The 19695-nt window shown below is 48.7% G+C and overlaps 1 protein-coding gene and 1 pseudogene across 1 annotated transcript; both read left to right on the top strand.

The window, feature by feature from the left end:
- Nucleotides 1-1670: 1670 nt before the first annotated feature.
- Nucleotides 1671-18924, top strand: LOC133046991 (UL16-binding protein 3-like). Its single transcript, XM_061130030.1, has 5 exons — nt 1671-1787; nt 12708-12959; nt 13200-13475; nt 14091-14223; nt 15414-18924. The coding sequence occupies exons 1-4, from the start codon at nt 1700-1702 to the stop codon at nt 14204-14206; spliced, it is 732 nt and encodes a 243-aa protein (XP_060986013.1). The 5' UTR covers nt 1671-1699; the 3' UTR covers nt 14207-14223; nt 15414-18924.
- LOC133047038 (tyrosine-protein kinase RYK-like) lies at nt 8432-9981 on the top strand (annotated as a pseudogene).
- Nucleotides 18925-19695: the final 771 nt, after the last annotated feature.

Raw genomic sequence — 19695 nt, forward strand, 5'->3', positions numbered from 1 at the left:
ATTGATGAAGGAGGCCAAGAGCCTGGTGTGTATCAATTTGGGGACAAGAGACACATGGGGGCTTGGAGGAGGACAGGACACAGGCTTGGGTGGGGCACCAGCTTGGTGGGTTCAGGTGATCGATGTGTCAGGGGAAGACTCTCACGCATAGGCGTGGGGAGCAGGGGCTTGGGTATAATCTCTGGGAAGAGGCAACACGGGGACCACGTAGCCCCAGTGGAGGAGTCTGGTGAAAAGACAAGTGACTGGGAGAGCAGGAGAAAGACAGAAGGACAGCGTTAGAGTCCTGGTCAGGACAGCCAGGTGGGGGAAGACAGGCCTCTCTGGACAGGCCTGGCCACCCCTAGACAGAAAGTAGACTCCAGATGGGAGTGGAACCAACCGGGAGGTGATTTTAATGGGTGTCAAAAACGAGCATACTTCCAAGAACATGAAACTCCACCTGATTGCTCTTGCTACTCCCGTCATATTCTGCTCGCATCCATTTGCAAATCTATAAATTGGGAACCCAGTCTCACTCAGTGACAAGACATGAAATGGAGCACTGCCTGTGCTGAGGTGTCAGCGCGACCCTCTGAGGTCAGGACTCAGTCATCCCTGAAGCTAGCAAAGGCCAGAAGCCCCGTGATAATAGAGAGATGGATCCCTCTGTCACAGACGTTGACCTCTCAATGTCATTGATAGATCACTATGTCATTGATAGACCACTTCCCAAGAATTAGCAGGTCTTGTCAGTCCCAAAGAGTGTTGGATCATTTCACTTTTCACCAGGGGATAGCCCTGAGATGTGAACGTGAGATGTTTGATGCTGGCTGGATGCTGCATAAAAGTAAATTATGAGGGGGAAGAAAATGGATCACACAGGCTACCAGTGTAGAACAAGCAGCGGAAGAGACCGCCAGGTGGCGCCCGGGGGCAGCGCTGGATCCCGGTCTCCACGGGGCACCTGGAAATTCCTGTTCTGGCCTCAGTCTTCCAACCCTTTCTTTGAGCAGTTACTTTGGCCCACAAAAGGTCTAGGACTACTCTGGGGCAGAAACTACTCGAAAACATATTGCTGATGACACTGCAGTTAAGGGCTGTCTCCAGGCCCTTTCAGGAGATCCGCAGAGTTCTTTGGTGTGGGTAGTTGTGGGCTGGTGGGTGGCGTGGAAATCTTGAGTCTTTTAAGAAAAGCAGGGCTTCCCTCCTACCTTAGTCAGTAAAACCTCTGCCTGCAAAGTAAAAGATCGGGCTTCGATTCCAGGGTCAGGAAAATCCAAAGAAGGAGGCCATGGCGACCCACTGAAGGACTCTTGCCTGGAGAATCCCCACGGTCAGACGAGCCCGGCGGGCTACAGTCCACGTGGTCGCAAGAGTCGGACACGACTGAGGGACACCCCCGCAGGAAGACTGCAGGCGGGGATGGGAGGAAGGGTGAGGGGCCAGAAGGATTCGGAGGAGAAAAGAAACTTTGAGGGACAGGAGGAGACAGGAGTCAGTCAGGAGGGGGCGGCTACTGGGCGGGGCCACGCGAGGCTTCCGCTGCCAGAGAGGGAGGCCCTGGGTTCCCGGGACTGTCCGGGCGTCACCTGAGGAGGAAGGGGGCGGGGTGACCCGGCGGGGAAGTGGTGGGAATGGACGGAAGGGCGGGGCGGCCTCTCATATAAATAGCTCCGCTCCCCCAGCGAAGTCAGATCAAACCACTTTCCACGTGTTGATGGCCACGACCACTGACTCCGAAGCGCGTCTTAGTTTGGCGGCCCTGCTTCTACTTGGGTCTCTCTGGTTCTGCCCGGCGCGAGGCGGTGAGTTCGCGGATTAACCTGCGGGGAGCGGACACGGGGCCTTAAGACCCCGAGAGGGATGCGGGTGTCCGCCGGGTTCGGGAACCCGCGCCGGGCCGCCTCCTGCTTTCAGACTCCGCGCGCTCCTTTCCCGCTGCGCTCCTGCTCCTCCGCCCCCACTCCCGGGCTGGTTGCCTTCCCCCGGCCCCCCCAATCCCCGTGTGTAAAAGACACGATCTGGGTGAAAAAGGAATCCCAGCAGGAAGGGAGGGGAAGCAGGGAGAAGGAGCCAGGGCGGCCGCAAGAAGTGCTGCTGCAATCCCCGGGCCGCCCCTCGGGAATTCGGAGCCACTGGAGCCCGAGCAGGACAGGTGGCGGCCGCTCCCGAGGGGCCGAACCCACGGGGTGCAGGGGAAGGCTGGGTGCAGTCTGACCAGTTGGGTTGGGCGGAGGGTGGGAGCGGGAGATGGGCAAGGGTCTAGGTGGAGTCCCCACGTGGGCGGGGAGTGGGCGGGCAGCGCAGGAGGGAGGGGCGGGGAGATGGGTGGAGTCTGTCCTAGGAAGCCTCCTTAGAGTCCTGCTTGGTTACAACACTATTCTTTCCATATCCCTCCACATCCCAAGAACCTCAGGGCCTCCAACAACTTCCCATCTGTGAAGGGACCCTAAGCATGGCCTCTGTCAACTGCCACCCTATCCTCTTGCTGAGAATTCACCCCAGCAGAAGCCTCCCAGCCTGGCCCCCAGGACATAAAGCAGGAGAGCTAGGAAAAGAGTTTCCCAAAGTGTGTGACACAGGGCACCCCCACTTCTACCCTTCGGTCCCACATTCATATTCCCTAAGACCATGGACACACTGGTCTATAATAGCCATTATTTAAAGACAGGAGTTGGAAAGGAAAAAAAGGACAGGAGTTGGAGAACCTTTTCTTCAGAAGACAGAGAGTAAATCTGTCAGTCTCCACAAGCCATTTGGTGTCTGTGTGGTTAATACATCTTCACATTTGTGCTAGAAGAGCAGGCAAAGACGACCTAAAAAAACCAAAAGAACCAAGTGGCTGTCCTGGGTCACACCACAGTGATAGATGATTCATCCCCTAGGGATTCATCCAAGGGGTGCCTTAGCTTCCTGTTTATGAACCAGAAACTTACTCTGTCCTGTCTTGTAGATTCTGGTTGGCATGAATGTGAAAGGAGTGTGGGTCCAGCAGATATGGGCTAAAGTCCCCTGACCCCCTCTGCTCTAGAGTGGCTTCCTTGGTCCATGGAGATATAGGGGACACTGCCTGAAGTCTCAGGCATGAGCAGAGAATAGTGTGTGCATGCTAAATCGCTTCAGTCATGTCCAACTCTTTGCAACCCTATGGACTATAGCCCACCAGGGTCCTCTGTCCAAGAGATTCTCCAGGCAAGAACACTGGAGTGGGTTGCCATGCCCTCCTCCATGGGATCTTCTCTCACCCAGGCATAGATCCCACATCTACTCCAGCTCCTACATTGCAGGCAGATTCCTTACTGCCGAGCCACGAGGGCAGGCCCCGGAGAACAGTGGTCCTACAGCTATTCTGATGTCAGGCCTAGGCTACCTGCATGTACATCTTATTTGTTCCCTGTGGCCCTGCTTATGCCAAACCACATGATCAATTCTATCCTATGATGGCTGGTCCATCTGAATTAATGTTTAGGGGTTGATGAGCCCACATCATGATGGACAACTTTGACATTCCAGGACCAGAGGCCTCATCTCTACCAACCCCCAGGACCATAGCAGGAGTCACATTTATATGGTGTAGTATTCCCCACTGCAGATCGCTTGGCCTTGCTTCAGGACATAAAGGGTCTGTGTTGGGAACCTCCAAGTAAAATGCCATAGACGGCACATAGCACCTTTCCGAACACAGACACCTCTGACGTCACAGGTTCTGCTGGGTCATCTGCCCGAGAAGCAGGTCATCGTTCACCAATCGTCTGTGACTGCTTTTGTGCTAGGACAGCAGTTGTAACAGAAAACTATGGTCTGCAGAGCCTGAATTATGTCATATGTACAATTATAGAAATCAATGGCCACACTAGGAATTAAATGGAGATAGGATAGGGATGACACTCCTGCAGCCCTGGAGAGGTTGTAGGTTGGTACTCCTCTCTGTCATTTTCTCCTGGATATGATATTGTTTACACGTACTATTGGGGGCTGAAAGTCAGTGTCAGAACTGTGAACTTGGAAATCATTCTACAGTAGCCCTCACCGCACGGTAACTTACTAACTGTGAAGATTTTCCATTCATATTGCAAATGCAACGGATGTGAAATGAGCACTAGGAGGATCGGTGGACGGGTGACACTCCTGTGGGCAGCAGGTGGCACAGACGTGTATTCCTAACCACAGATCTCAGGCACCACAGTAATAATAGGCGGGCCGTGATGATGTTTCTGATTGCTGGACACGATGTCAGCCCCACTCTAGGTCCTTGTGGATGTGGGCGTGGCTTCTCTGCCCAGTGTCCACTTTCCCCACTCACTGACCACGTGGCTTCCAAAGGCCAGACGGACTCGTGCACTCGCTGTGGTGAGGAGAGGCCCTCCTCGCTGCTGCCTGGCGTCTCTGTCTCTAGTCGTGGATTCTGAAGGCAAGACCCGACTCCGTGCTGGACAGCGTGCCAGTGATCTGGACATTTTGTTGGGACGTCTGCATGCGGCTTCCTGAACATCCAGCCTTGTGTTTGTCTCTGTTTTTTTTTTTTTTTTTAATAATTTTTCCTTTCAACCATGCAGTTTTTAATAGGGCTCACTGCTCATCTGTTTGCCTCTAAGATCACCCTAGATTTAAAAAAAAAGTTTTTAATTAATTAATTAAAAATAATAAATATTGAAAAAAATAAAAAAATAATAAATATTGATATTGAGCATCTTTTCACATGCCTATTGGCCATGTGTGTGAATTCTTTGGAGAAATGTTTATTTAGATCTTCTTCCCATTCTTTGATTGGGTTCCCTGTTTTTATTATTGAGTTGTAAGAACTTTTCATATATTTTGAAAATTAAGCCCTTGTCAGCTGCATCATTTGCAAATCTTTTCTCCCAGTCTGTAGTTTGCCTTTTTTGTTTTGTTTATGGTTTCCTTTGCTGTGCAAAAGTGTATAAGTTTGATGAGGACCCACTTCTTTATTGCTTTTTCTCATCTTTTTGTTTTCTGTTTCTACCAGAGTAGAAGCCATCTTGAGTTGGCCTTCTTTCAGGAACTTTAATTTCCCTGGATGGTTGCTGGGAGGAAGAGAAAGTTTGTTTGTTTGTTTGTTTGTTTTGAATGACAAATAATACTGGATCATTATAACTTATGTAATTTTCAAAAGTTGTACAATTATACAAAAATAAATAAATAAATAAAGGCGGGGCAAACAACCTGTAGAATTACACAGAATCCTTCTTCAAAATGCATTGGCATGGAAATTTTGAAGGAAAAATGAACAAATGGGACCGAAACAAACTTGCAGAGTGATGAACTGGCCTAATTTCAATACTGTTGTGTCTCTGGGACTCAGGAAGCTGAGAAGAAGGAGAGAGATGAGGGAAGGGCAGGGCAGTGGAAGGGTCAGGACACAGATGACGTTTATCAGTTAAGTTTGCCACCTGAACTGGCACCGGAAGCGGTAACTGGGCTGGCTGAAAAGTTCTTTCAGGTTTCCATAAGATGGTGTGCAGAACCCTGAGGAAACTCAGTACAGTGACAAGGTCAGTGATGATCCAAGACAAGCTCAAGATGGGGAAGGAGGAAGCCCTGAACACTCCCCTCCATGACCTTCTTGCCAGAAATTCTTCCCTGACCTCTGATCAATTTCTATTAATTAACAAAGTGATCTAACTAGGAAGATTCTGGCTATCAGCCCATGAAACTTCCAAGAAGTGGGAAGAGGAGGAAGTGGCAATACCGCGGTTGCGAGCTAGCAGTCTGGGGAAATTAAGTTAAGTGAAATCGCTCAGTCGTGTCCGACTCTTTGTGACCCGGTGGACTGTAGCCTACCAGGCTCCTCCGTCCATGGGATTCTCCAGGCAAGAATACTGGAGTGGGTTGCCATTTCCTTCTCCAGGGGATCGTCCTGACCCAGGGATTGAACCTGGGTCTCCCGCATTGCAGGCAGACGCTTTTAACCTCTGAGCCACCAGAGAAGCCTGGGAAAGCCTCAGGTTAATGACTGCAACTGCCCTACCTTGCGGTGAGGGTGGGGGCATCCGGGCAGGGCAACGCCGAGGCCCCAGAAGTGCAGTCTGTGCCTCCCCAGAAAGGATCCGCTCCTCTGACCTGGCATCCTCCACTCCTGCAAAATCGAGATCTAGGTGGAAAAGGGAGATATAGGTGGCCCCGAGACCCGTCTTGGCTTCCTGGACTTGCTTCTCATTGTCTGGTTCAGCGGGACACCCAGCAGAGAGTTCGGGGATGAACCTGCCGGGCAGGAGCGCAGGGAAGTTGGATGAGTTAAGACCTGAACAGGCTTGGTGGTGTGCGCACGGGTTCTTGAAACTTCTTGCGAGGTGGCGCCGCCCCCCTCTCCTCTTTCCCTTCCCCTGGGTCGGGTCCTTTACTCCTCGGTGGCTCCCCCGGGCTACTTGCAGGAGCTCCGGGCCAGAACAGGGGTGCCTTGGTGAAGCAGTAATGCGGAGAGTTTGGGAGGTGACGCTAGGAAAAGAGGGGGCCAGGATGCTACAGGAAATGCTGTTGAGGCCGTGAAGGGCTCAGCCGGGCCCCTGGGAAGTGAGAGTCCTAGAGCCCGGGGAAGGGACCACAAGCCCACGATCTGCCCTTCTGCGCCATCGCAGCCACAGCGCTCCTGCGCCAGGCTTCAGCACTACATGAACCCTGAACTTCAGATGTTCAAGCTGCTTTTAGAAAAGGCAGAGGAACCAGAGATCAAATTGCCAATATCCACTGCATCATCGAAAAAGCAAGAGAGTTCCAGAAGAACATCTATTTCTGCTTTATTGACTATGCCAAAGCCTTTGACTCTGTGGATCCCAATAAACTGTGGAAAATTCTGAAAGAGATGGGAATACCAGGCCACCTGAGCTGCCTCTTGAGAAACCTGTATGCAGGTCAGGAAGCAACAGTTAGAACTGGACATGGAACAGCAGACTGGTTCCAAATAGGAAAAGGAGTCCATTAAGGCTGTAAATTGTCACCCTGCTTATTAAACTTATATGCAGAGTACATCATGAGAAACGCTGGGCTGGAGGAAGCACAAGCTGAAATCAAGATTGCCGGGAGAAATATCAATAACCTCAGATATGCCGATGACACCACCTTATGGCAGAAAGTGAAGAAGAGCTAAAGAGCCTCTTGATGAAAGTGAAAGAGGAGAGTGAAAAAGTTGGCTTAAAGCTCAACATTCAGAAAACTAAGATCTTGGCATCCGGTCCCATCACTTCATGCAGAAACAGAGGGGAAACATGGGGAAACAGTGGAAACAGTGGCTGACTTTATTTTTCTGGGCTCCAAAATCACTGCAGATGGTGATTCCAGCCATGAAATTAAGAGACGCTTACTCCTTGGAAGGAAAGTTATGACCAACCAAGACAGCATATTAAAAAGCAGAGACATTACTTTGTCAAAAAAGGTCCGTCTTGTCAAAGCTATGGTTTTTCCAGTGGTCGGGTATGGATGTGAGTGTTGGACTATAAAGAAAGCCGAGCGCGGAAGACTTGATACTTGGCATCCGGTCCCATCACTTCATGCAGAAACAGTGGGGTAACATGGGGAAACAGTGGAAACAGTGGCTGACTTTATTTTTCTGGGCTCCAAAATCACTGCAGATGGTGATTCCAGCCATGAAATTAAAAGACGCTTACTCCTTGGAAGGAAAGTTATGACCAACCAAGACAGCATATTAAAAAGCAGAGACATTACTTTGTCATAAAAAGGTCCGTCTTGTCAAAGCTATGGTTTTTCCAGTGGTCGGGTATGGATGTGAGAGTTGGACTATAAAGAAAGCTGAGCGCGGAAGAATTGATACTTTTGAACTGTGGTGTTGGAGAAGACTCTTGAGAGTCCCTTGGACTGCAAGGAGACCCAAACAGTACATCATAAAGGAGACCAGTCCTGGGTTTTCATTTGAAGGACTGATGTTGAAGCTGAAACTCCAATATTTTGGCCATCTGATATGAAGAGCTGAATCATTTGAGAAGACCCTGATGCTGAGAAAGATTGAGGGCAGGAGGAGAAGGGGATGACAGAGGATGAGGTGGTTAATGGCATCACTGACACAATGGACATGGGTTTGGGTGGACTCCGGGAGTTGGCAATGGACAGGGAGGCCTGGCGTGCTGCACTTCATGGGGTCAAAAAGAGTCGGACGCGACTGAGCGACTGTACTGAATTGATGATCTGCATACAGAGCCCCTTCTGGTCCCTTCCTACTACTGATGAACTGAACTAGGTTCATTCCCTATTGCTCTCTGCCCTTGAAGGACCACAGGTCCCTTCCCTACTGCTCTGGGCCCTTGAAGGACCAGCGGTCTTTATCACGGATCAGTTAATACCGGCAGGGTGGCCGGGGTAGGAGCTATTCAGCTTTCAAGGGCTCGGGCTGGGTGGGTGGCATTAGGTGGCCTAGCTTCTCCTGGGCAGTGAGGCAGGTGCTTACAGCAGGTTGGATGTACAGGGCCGTCTCCCTGGGATGGGGATCCTGAAGGCTGCCGCTGGTACAGTTCGGGTCCACTAGGCTGCCTGCGGCCTGGTCCCCCCCTGCCACCAGAACTCCCACACACTGTATCAGTGTTTGGGCTCAAGCTGTCCTGTCCTGGCAAAGTAGTTTCTGAAGTAATGACACTAAATGCAGCTCAACTTGATAGTAACGTCAAAAAGCTTCACAGTCTTAGAGTTGAAATGAAGGAAAAGTTGCCATCCCGAAATTGAAGAAGGAAAACTTCAGCCTTGGACAAAACGACCAGCAGAGGAGCCCATTTATGACCCTGTACATGCAGCTCCAGTAGTGTCTACACGTGCGTTTTGTGTCAGCCTAGGTATTTGCTGTCCAGGTATATTTCTTGCAGTACTAGTATTAGCTGCTTTGCATCTTCATAGTGTGAAAAGGATTGAACTGGAAGATAGCATCAGCGCCAGCAGTAGATCCCATGGGCTGTCTTAGTCCCAATCGTTCCCAGATGTCTCAGTATGTGAGAGGCAACATCCCAAAAATACAGCTCCCATCTCCAGTTATCCTCCCTTGTGGGTAGAGGAGTAGGACTTGAGAAGCGTCACTCTTTTGGAGGCCAAAGCTAAGGTGAATGATATCAAAGTACCTATCCAGGGAGAGGAACTCAAAAGATGTACTCTAAGAAGGTATCTTTTGGTGTACTTTCCATGGGGTTTTTGTAGATGAAAAGGATCCAGTTAAAGAGCAACAAGCATCTTTAAAAAGAATTAGAGATCAAGCTTCTGAAATTCAGGTGGCAACGATACTCCCTGAAAGTTGTAAGCTACGAGATCTTCATCACAGAAATCTTCCTATTACCTACTTGTGAACAGAAGAGGAAAAGCCCATGGTGGATTGCCTTACATGAACTTGGGGGATCTTAAATTGTTTTTATGACAGTGCAAATATGTAGAGACCAACAGTCCGCAGGCAACTTCTCAACAAAAGCTAGTTCACATGGCTGCTCAGATTGCCTGTGGAATGAGCTACCTGGTCAGAAGGAAGTCCTCCACAAAGACCTGGCTCCTAGGAGCTCTGTCATTGAACAACTTCAAGTTAAGAGCAAAGCCAGTCCCTCTCCAGAGTCTTGTTCCCCATGGACTCTCACTGTCTGGGGAACAGCAAAAACATGGGATTGATGGATGACTTTTGAAAGTCTGGTTAACAATGAGTTCTCCAGCCTTCCATGGTGATCCAGTGGCTAAGACTCCACACTCCCAATGCAGGGGCCTGGGTTTGATCCCTGGTGGGGGAACTGGATCCTGCATGCCACAACTAAGAAGTCAGCATGCTACTACTAAAAGAGCCCAAGTGTTTATGACTCTGGCCAAACACCCTAAGTGGACATCTACCCGTTTGATGTTGCCGAGTACCTGAAAGAGGGTTACCAAATAGCCCAGCTTATCAACTGTCCTGATGAACCATTTATGTGATGGCTTGTGCTGGGCCTTCGATCCAGAGGAGAGGTGCAGTTCCAGCTAAGGGCCCGGGGTCTCACAGAGGTCCATGCAGCCCTGGGGGCCGGTGTCTGACCCTACTCTCACAGTCCCCCAGCGTCAGGAGGAAGGTGCCTTTCGAGGCCCACTTTGAACCATCCAGTCACGTCTATCACCCAGGATCAGAGCAGCAGATTTGTCTTTCAGAACACCGAGCTTTAGGAATACTTTAGCGTCTGAACTTTCTAAGACAGACTTACTGATGTGGAATACTTTCTCAATCTCACTTTTATTAGCTTAAACTGAAAATGTTTGTGTAAATCTTTTACACATAGTTGCCTGAGAGGCACAGGTATATTCTTACAAAATAAATAGATTTTAAAATTGTTTAAACACACATATTTGGACTAACAATCATATTACCAACTGGTTTTTTTTGTCTGAATTCTCCAGGGTAATGCAGTTGATTCACCTTTAAAGTTTTGGTTTCTTTCACTAGTTTTGGAGGTGATTCGTCTTCAACATGCAGTACTTTCTCTTAAGAAAATAAAAATTATCCAGCAGTTATGGGCTACTGTCCACCCCCCTCATTTGCTGCAGAGTAGCTCTTTGTTCCAAAGTGCCCTAGGGGAAGCCATAGGCGTGAGCAGAGGATAGTGGCCACATAACAGCTCTAGTGTCACATCCAGGCCCGCTGCTGCTGCTGGGTCTTGTTGTTCCCTGTGGCCCTGCTTATGCCAAAACACACAACCACTTCTATCCCATGACGGCGGGTCTCGCTGAACTAATGATTAGGGGTTGATGAGCCCACATCATGATGGGCAACTCCATTCCATGACCAGAGGCCTCATCTCTGCCAGGCCCCAGGACCACACAAGGAGCCACGTTTAAATGGTGTGACTTTCTCCACTGCAACACTCGGTCTGTGTTGTGAGCCTTCAAGTAGAAAATTGCATGTAGCACCTTTCTGACCACAGATACCTCTGATGTCACTGGTTCTGCCGGGTCATCTGCCCAGGAAGCAGCTCCAGCCATGCTCACCGTTCACCAATTGTGACCGCTTTTGTGCTGAGACAGCAGATTGCAGCAGAGACCTCGGGTCTGCGAAGCCTAAAATATGTCTTCTGTACCATTACAGGAAACCTAAGGCCAAGTGGTGTTAAATGGAGATAGGATAGGGACCACAGCCCTGCAGCCCTTGAGAGGTTGTAGATTGGCACTTGTCTCTGTATTTCCTCCAGAATATTGTGTACATGTAATATTGGGGGATGTTTAGGTAGGATCTGAAGTCTGAATCTGGAATTCACTAGTACGGTAGCCTTCACCCTATGTTAATTTACTAGCTACTCAGGTCTCCATGAATGTCACAGGTCCAGACCATGTGAAATGACTGCTCTGTGGTCTCTGGCCCCGATGATAACCACTGTAAGCAGAACCTGGGACTGCTCTCCATTGATGGCCTGGTCCTCTGAGCATCGCCTCAACAATTGGGGGACCATGATGATGCTATGGTTCCTGTGCATGATATTAGAACCACTAGGTGCAATGTGAATGTGAGAGTAGTTTCTGCTTCTGCAGGTTCACTTACCCCAGCAAATAACCATGTTGCTCTTTGGGAAAGAATGGAAGGACTTTTGCACTGGATGTGGTGATGAAAGGGCCCTCCTCTTTAGAACGTGGCTTCTTTCTCTGGTGATACCTTCTGAGAAGTGGCTCAGATCCAGAAAATGGGCCTGGATCAGATGTTTGGTAGGGATAACTGCTTTTGGCTTCCTGAGCATCCAGCCTTGTGTTCTGTCTTTCTTTAATTCTTTCAGTGGTACAGTTTGTATCTAGGTTCCTGCCCATCTGTTTGCCTTTAGGATCGCCCTGTGCTATGAGCCAGCATCATATTCTCTGCAGTCAGGCCCTGGCTGGCATTGAGACTCTCTAATCACTTTGAGCCCTGAACCTACTATTCTGCTGACCTAGAGCACCCCCACCTGGAATCTGATTTTTCCACAACTTCCATCCCTCTTCCTGATATAAGCCCACAGGAAGACCATGTCCTCCTACCATCCCTGACCTTCAGCAAAAGTCATCTTGGAGCTATTGGAGATGCTTCTCATCCACGCTTTCCTCTCGGGCTCCATAGAGTCCATCAGGCTTTCCCATGGAGCTGGTGGACTGCACACACTTCCCTGCCCTTTCACACCATGTCTGCCCTGGCAGATTCACTTCTCTGAGCCTTGGATCCCCTCCTCTACCACCTGTCTTGGAAGTTCTGGACTTTCTCTTTCATGCCATGTGGGCGAGGCCTTTCTCCAGGCTTCCAAGTGCCATCCTAGTGGGAGATCACCAAGTCTCCCCGGCCTTGCTAAGTCCTTTGACCCGTAATTATAAACTCTCCCTTCTCTAGCTTTGGGTTCTGTGCTCATCCTCCCCACCCACACCCCCACTGTCTGTGATCCACTTCCTCAGGAACAGCCCCCTTACCCTCTGCATCTCCCACAGACACTCAGAGAGAACCTGACATCCTCTGGGTTTGGGCCTTTCCTTCTGAACCAGCCTGGCCCATCCCTGGGAAACGTATGTGTTGGTTAGCACCACGTGCAGAACTCGTGAGCAGAGTGGAAACGGGGCGTCTCCAGGGCTGTGGGGTTTCTTGCCTGCCTGAGGCTTCGTCACCTTCCTCAGTCGTGCCTGGTGAGGGGTGGGGGGCAGGTGGGGGTCCTGCTCTGTCAGCCCAGCCCGCAGCCTTCCTCTGCTGTCACAGCCCTGGGGGAGGAGGCCTATGGGTGTTCTTCTCCCACACTCACCCTCTCTGCGGTTTGCCTTCACAGACGCTCACTCTCTGTCCTATAACTTCACCATCACTCCTCGGCCCAGTCCTGGACAGCTGTGGTGTGAAGTTCATGGCCAGGTGGACGGACAGGTTTTTCTCTACTGTGAATGTGGTCATGCTAAGATCATATTCACAAGTCCATTGGGAGAAGAAGTGAAAACCATGAAGTCCTGGGAAACACAGATCGAAACTCTCAGAGACATCGGGAACCAACTGCGTGACTTTACACTGGAGAAACACACGGTCACGGGTAAGTTAGGAAGTCCAAGTACAGGAGGAGCAGATGGGGCTTAAAAACACAGTTGGATATTGGTTCTTCCCTAGTCATCCAGTGGAAAGAGCAACTTTTGCATAAGAGACCAGGGCCAGATTAGCTGGGCCCAGATGACCTGCAACCAGGGGGCGTGAACCCAGGGGAGGTGGACCCAGGTGGGGAAAAGAATCTGTCAAGCCCAGAGGCTGAAGTCTTTCTTTCCCACGGTGGGAGCAGATCCTCTCACCTTGCAGGCCAGGATGACATGTCGCTGTGAGGATGACAGACACATCAGTGGATCCTGGCAGTTTGGCTTGAATGGACAAATGAGCCTCCATTTTGATTCGGAGAATGGACACTGGAGAGTGGATCACCCTGGAGGCAGACGGATGAAAGAGAAGTGGGAGAATGACAGAGATGTGACGGACTTCCTGAAGAAGGTCTCCATGGGAGACTGTCGGGCCTGGCTTCAGGCTTTCATGGGGCGCTGGGAGAAAATGTTGAAGACCTCGGGTAAGTGAGAAGGGAGGAGAAAGTCACAGTCCCCTCATGGTGACATGGACCGACTCCCATGTGTGTGTTTGTGTGTTTGAGAAAGTGATCTGTCAGAGGTGAGTTGTCCTGGGAGACCAATGACCCGGGGATGCTCTGTCATCCTCCTTCTTCTTCCACCTCCTGTCGTCTCTCCTCACAGCACAGGCCTTTCTGCGACTGAACATGGATTTTTGCTGATCCCAAACCTGTAGACATCTTTTTGATTTCTGGGATTTATTTCTCACTGTACCCTCTTTCCAGAATTTTGTTTTAAATGTCACCAATCCTCCTTCTGGAAATCTGTCAATACCACCTCTGCTCTCAGCTCCTGAGGACTCCATCCTCACGTCACCGTCTCTGTGTCACAGCAGGACTGAGTGGCTGTGTTGGAAACCTCGCTCCCCCATCAGCTGTCAGAGCCCTTGAGGACTGGGCTCCTCCCTTCCTCCATCTTCTCTGAGGACCTATCACTGGGGCCTCCATGTGATGTGTGCAAGCTGTCTGTATAGGAGGGGTACCTGAGTCAGGGGTGCTGAGGAGGCATCTGCCGAGTTTGGGGTCTGGACAAGGGCATCATTCTCACTCTCCTTGCAGCATCACCGACCACAGTTCCCCCTACGGTGCAGCCCAGGGCCACAGCCATCAAGACTGAAGCCTGGATCCTCCCTGTGGTCCTCACCAGTTTCATCAGAACTGTCTTCCTGGACTGAGTCCTTTCAAAGAACAGGTACTGAGGGCAGAATCCAGAGGGAAGGCAGGGGCACAGGGCCTGGTGTGAGGGGGGGAAGGTGAATCCCAGGCGACCCCTGCCCCTCACTGAACCTCTTCATTCTGGAAATGAGCCAGTGGATAAGACCCCATGTCACCTGAGAGCAGAACTCAGACAAGCTCAGCCCTGAGATCTGAGAGGTCCCCAGTGTCAGGTGACATTGTGAAAAGGGAGGGTCCCGCACTAGGCTGAGGGCCTATTGATGCTGAAAGGGTTTAGCCACGTTCCCTGACTGAGCACAGACCGCGGGCTGGCAGGGCCCAGGGTGGGTGGTGTGAGAACAGCAGGCGCTCAGGGCGAGGGCAGGACTCCCGGGGCTGAGAGCAGCATGGGGGCTCCACATGATGTGTCAGCGGGGAGGGGACCCACCCAGGATCCACCCAGGGGCCGAGATGAGAGGGGCCGGCCTCTCATCCCAGGAGGAAGGGCAGGAAGGCCTTTGCAGACCCAACTCCAAAGGCCTGTTCTCACAGGAAGTGGCTTGGGCCAAGCAGGCAAGGCAGGAGCCCCACAGGAGAGACTGTGGGAAGGGGCGAGGCCAGGCCTGTGCTCCTGGAGCAGCAGCACTTCTCACTCAGCCTGTGGCCTGCCCGTCACCAGCCTCCTGGGGACCCAGAGTCTCCATCACTGAGCGACGCTGCCTTGAGCAGAGGTCCTGGGGATGGTGGGCCTGAGCTGGGGTGGAGGCGCCCAGCTGGGCGGGACCAGGAAGAGATGGGGGGCAGGGACCCTGGTCCTGAGAGCTGTGTGTGCTGCTGGCTCAGAGGCTGGAGGGGAGCGAAGGGAGGAGGTTTGCCTGCAGCCCCCCAAGGCTGTCAGGAGGCAAGGCCCCTCCTCCGGGGACCTGCTCCCTGGTCCTTTGGACCCCCCTCAGGGAGGATCCGGGCCTGAGTAAAGGGAGTGTATTGATTCCTCACTGGCTCCAGTCCTGAGCCTGAGCAGGGGGTGTCAGGGCCTGGGGTGACTCTGTGATGCAGGAAGAAAAGAGGAGGGGACAAGAAGCTGCTGGGCCTGGGGTTGGGGGTGGGGGTGGAGGACATAGGAGCCCCTCAGTGAGGGCAAGGCTGGGAGGGGGCTGGGAGGGGCAGCCCCAGGAAAGTGACGGGATTCCTCAGCCCCCCTAACCAAGGCCTCTTTCTTTTCTGCAGGTGATGCTGCTCCCAGGAAGCTCCTGACAGGTGCTCTGTCGGCCTCAGGACTCAGTCTTTCCTTGGCCGCCTTTGTTCTCCTTCTGCTCACTTTAGAGCCAGGAGATCAGACCCAGGAATTCTTCTCTCTCTTTTTTTTTTTTTTTCATTTATTTATATTAGTTGGAGGCTAATTGCTTTACAAATGTAGTGTTTTTTGCCATATATTGATATGAATCAGCCATGGATTTATATGTGTTCCCCATCCTGAACTCCCCTCCCACCTCCCTCCCCATCCCATTCCTCTGGGTCATCATAGTGCACCAGCCCTGAGCACTTGTCTCATGCATCAAACCTAGACTGGCAATCTGTTTCACACTTGATAATATACATGTTTCGATGCTATCCTCTCAAATCATCCCACCCTCGCCTTCTCCCACAGAGTCCAAAAGTCTGTTCTATACATCTATGACTCTTTTTCTGTCTTGCATATAGGGTTATCATTACCATCTTTCTAAATTCCGTATATATGCGTTAGTATACTGCATTGGTGTTTATCTTTCTGGTTTACTTCACTCTGTATAATGGGCTCCAGTTTCATCGACCTCATTAGAACTGATTCAAAGGTCTTCTTTTTAACGGCTGAGTAATATTCCATTGTGTATATGTACCACAGCTTTCTTATCCATTTGTCTGCTGATGGGCATCTAGGTTGCTTCCATGTCCTGGCTATTGTAAACAGTGCTGCAATGAGCATTGGGGTACACGTGTCTCTTTCAGATCTGGTTTCCTCGGTGTGTATGCCCAGGAGTGGGATTGCTGGGTCATATGGCAGTTCTATTTCCAGTTTTTTTTAAGGAATCTCCACACTGTTCATAGTGGCTGTACCAGAACCAGGAGTTCTGAGTCTGCCTTCCAGTTATGATGACACAGTAGCTGCATTGTCTTGTGACTCTTGTCACATTTGGTAAACAATCTCCTCAGTCTCTTTTTATTCCCCATCCTCTTTTGCCTCTTTCTCTTGATTGTAAGTGATGGAATCCCTGCAATGAAATGTTCAACTACTTGAACAAGAAATCCCCTCAAAGAGGACACTTTCTGTCTTCTTCTAATTCGAGAAAAATTAGACTCTTCTCTGAATGGCAATCTCATTGTTGCAAATGATGATAATGCAAGAAAAATTCCATCTGCTATTACAGAACACAGGGATTCTTTCTATGTTCAGAGAAACAACTTCACAGTGTTTTGAACAGAACAAAATATTATGTCTGAATGTCTCTTTTAGACATTTTGTTTCCTAAAATGAATAGTTAATTCAGTATCTCACTATTGCAAAAGACATAAATATTTCAAGTTTCCTTTTCTAATCAAGGAGGGAACTTGGGACATTTCACTCTTTTTCCACCTTATGGGATTAAATAGAACTGATGATTTGGCTACATTTATTGTGTAAGCAGAGAATAAAAAGAAAGCTCTTAAAGTAACATGCAGTCTAGCTGTCAATCCCAAACAGTATCCTGATATCCTGGATCCAAACATATATTCTGGAAGTTATGCAATGAAATCCTTTTTTGTTTCATCAAGATCTGCACCCTCAGTGGTGACTCTCCTGTGTTCCTCCATGCCTCCACCTCTCAAAGGAGAAGCCAGACTTCACAGCACAAACTATATCTGTTTTGAAAAGTAGATTTATTTCCCCATAGACAAAGAATCATATTCAGAATAGAGAATGAAGAACTACAAATAAATAAGATAAATTGTAGTGTTTTGGCCACAGCTTGAGCTTTTCACATATGGTGAATTGTTGTTCAGTTGCTAATTCCATGTTGAACTCTGTGACCCCATGGACTGTAATAGGCCAGGCTTCCTTGTCTCTCACTATCTCCCGGAGTTTGCTCAGACTCATGTCCATTGAGTCAGTGATGCCATCCAACCATCTCATCCTCTGTTGCCCCATTCTCCTCCTGCCCTCAATCTTTGCTATCATCGGTGTCTTTTCCAATGACTTGGCTCTTCACATCAGGAAGGCAAAGTATTGGAGTTTCATCTTCAGCCTCAGTCCTTCCAATGAATATTCAGGGTTGATTTCCTTTAGGATTGACTGGTTTGATCTCCTTGCAGTCCAAGGGAATCTCAAGAGCCTAATCTAGCACCACAATTCAAAAGCATCAGTTATTCAGCACTCAGCCTTCTTTATGGTCCAACTGTCACATAAATGCATCACTAGTGGAAAATTCTTAGCTTTGACTGGACAGACCTTTATTGGCAAAGTGATGTCTTTGCATTACACATCCTACTCAGCATCTTTCCTTTTTCTTCTCAAACCAATTTTACCACTTGACCTTGATGCTCAGTTTTGCTTTCTTATCGTGCATGTGTTCACTGGAGGAGCACTTTTGATTTCCTTTAAGTACTTTTCCTTTGCGTTCACAACTTGTCCAACTGTTTGATGGAAAAGGCTTCTGTTAGGTCCTTGCCGGTTCTGTATTTTATTGTGTCCATCTTTAAATGAAATGTTCCCTTGGTATCTCGAATTTTCTTGACGAGATCTCTAGGCTTTCCCTTTCTATTGTTTTCCTCTATTTGCATTGATCATCTAGGACGCCTTTCTTATATCTCCTTGCTATTCTTGGGAATTATGCATTCAGATGGATTTATCTTTCCTTTTCTCCTTTGCCTTTCACCTCTCTTCTTTTCTCATCTATTTCTAAGGTCTCCTCAGACAATCATTTTGTCTTGCATTTCTTGGGGATGGTTTGGTCAGTGCCTTCTGTACAATGTCATGACCCTCTGTCCATAGTTCTTCAGGCACTCTGTGTACCAGATATAGTCCCTTGATTCTATTTGTCCCTTCCACTGTATAATATAAGACATTTGATTTCAGTCATAGCTGAAGGGCCTAGTGGTTTTTCCTACTTTCTTCAATTTAAGTCTGAATTTTGCACTGCAGAGCTCATGATCTGAGCCACACTCAGCTCTCGGTCTTGTTTTTGCTCCTTTATAGAGGTCCTCCATTGTTGGCTACAAGGAATATAATCTATCTGATTTCAGTATTGACCATCAGGTGATGTCCATGTGTAGAGTCATCTCTTGTTTTGTTAGAACAGTGTTTTTGCTATGACTAGTGCGTTCTGTTGGCAAAACTCAAAATAACCTTTGTTGCCTTAATTTTATATGCCAAGGCATGTAGATACAGCAAAATCTCAGAGATATTCCAGACTGTGTTCCAGACTGGGGCAATAAATTGAATATCATAATAATGTGAATCACAGGGAAGGAGGGATCGGGATGGGGAACACACATCAATCCATGGCTGATTCATGTCAGTGTATGGCAAAAACCACTACAATATAAAAAAATTTTTTTTTAATTTTTTAAATGAAAAAATGCATTAAAAAAATAAAAAACAACAAAAAATGAAATAAAATAAAAATCAAAGTCCAGTTCTAAAAAAATTTAAAAAGTGAATCACACAAATTTTTCATTTCCCACTATGTATATAGTTTTGTTGATATGGTCTGAAGTCTGTTAAGTGTGCAATAGCTTTATGACTAAAGAAATAATATACAGAATTTCATTAACAACAGTTTGTTTCTAAAATAAAGTAGTTTGAGGATCATCTGTGCCTTCACGAGTCAATATCTTTTTGCTGGTGGAGGGTTTATCTCAGTGTCTATGACTGCTGACTGATCAGGGTGGTGGTTGCGGAAGGTTGGGGTGGGCAGGGCAATTTCTGAAAAGAAGACAACAATGAAGTTTACCACATCGTTTGACTCTTTCTTTGACAGATTTCTCTGGAGCATGCAATGCTCTTTAACAGCGTTTTAACCCACAGTACAACTTCTTTCAAAACTGGAATTAATCCTCTGCAGTCTGCTGCTGCTTTTTTCACCTAAATTTATGTTATGTTCTAAATCCTTTGTTATCATTTCAACAATCTTCATAGATTCTTCACCAAGAGCAGTTCTGTCTCAAGATACCACTTTCTTTGCTCATTCATGAGAATGAACTCTCATTCTTGTCAGCGTTAAGATGAAATTGCAGCCACTCAGCCACATCTTCAGGCTCTACTTCTAATTCTAGCTCCCTTCTTGTTTCCACTACATCTGCAGTTACTTCCTCCAGTGATTTCTTGAACCCCTCAAAGTCATCTGTGAAGGTAGGAATCACCTTCTCCCAGACTCGCCTTAATGTTGATATTTCACCCTATTCCCGTGATTCAGTGTTTTCAGTGGAATCGGTAATGATGAATCCACTGTAGGGGGACTTCCCTGGTGGTCAGTGATGAAGAATCCACCTTCCA

This window comes from Dama dama, chromosome 26 (genome assembly GCF_033118175.1).
Source record: "Dama dama isolate Ldn47 chromosome 26, ASM3311817v1, whole genome shotgun sequence".
Classification (NCBI taxonomy): domain Eukaryota; kingdom Metazoa; phylum Chordata; class Mammalia; order Artiodactyla; family Cervidae; genus Dama; species Dama dama.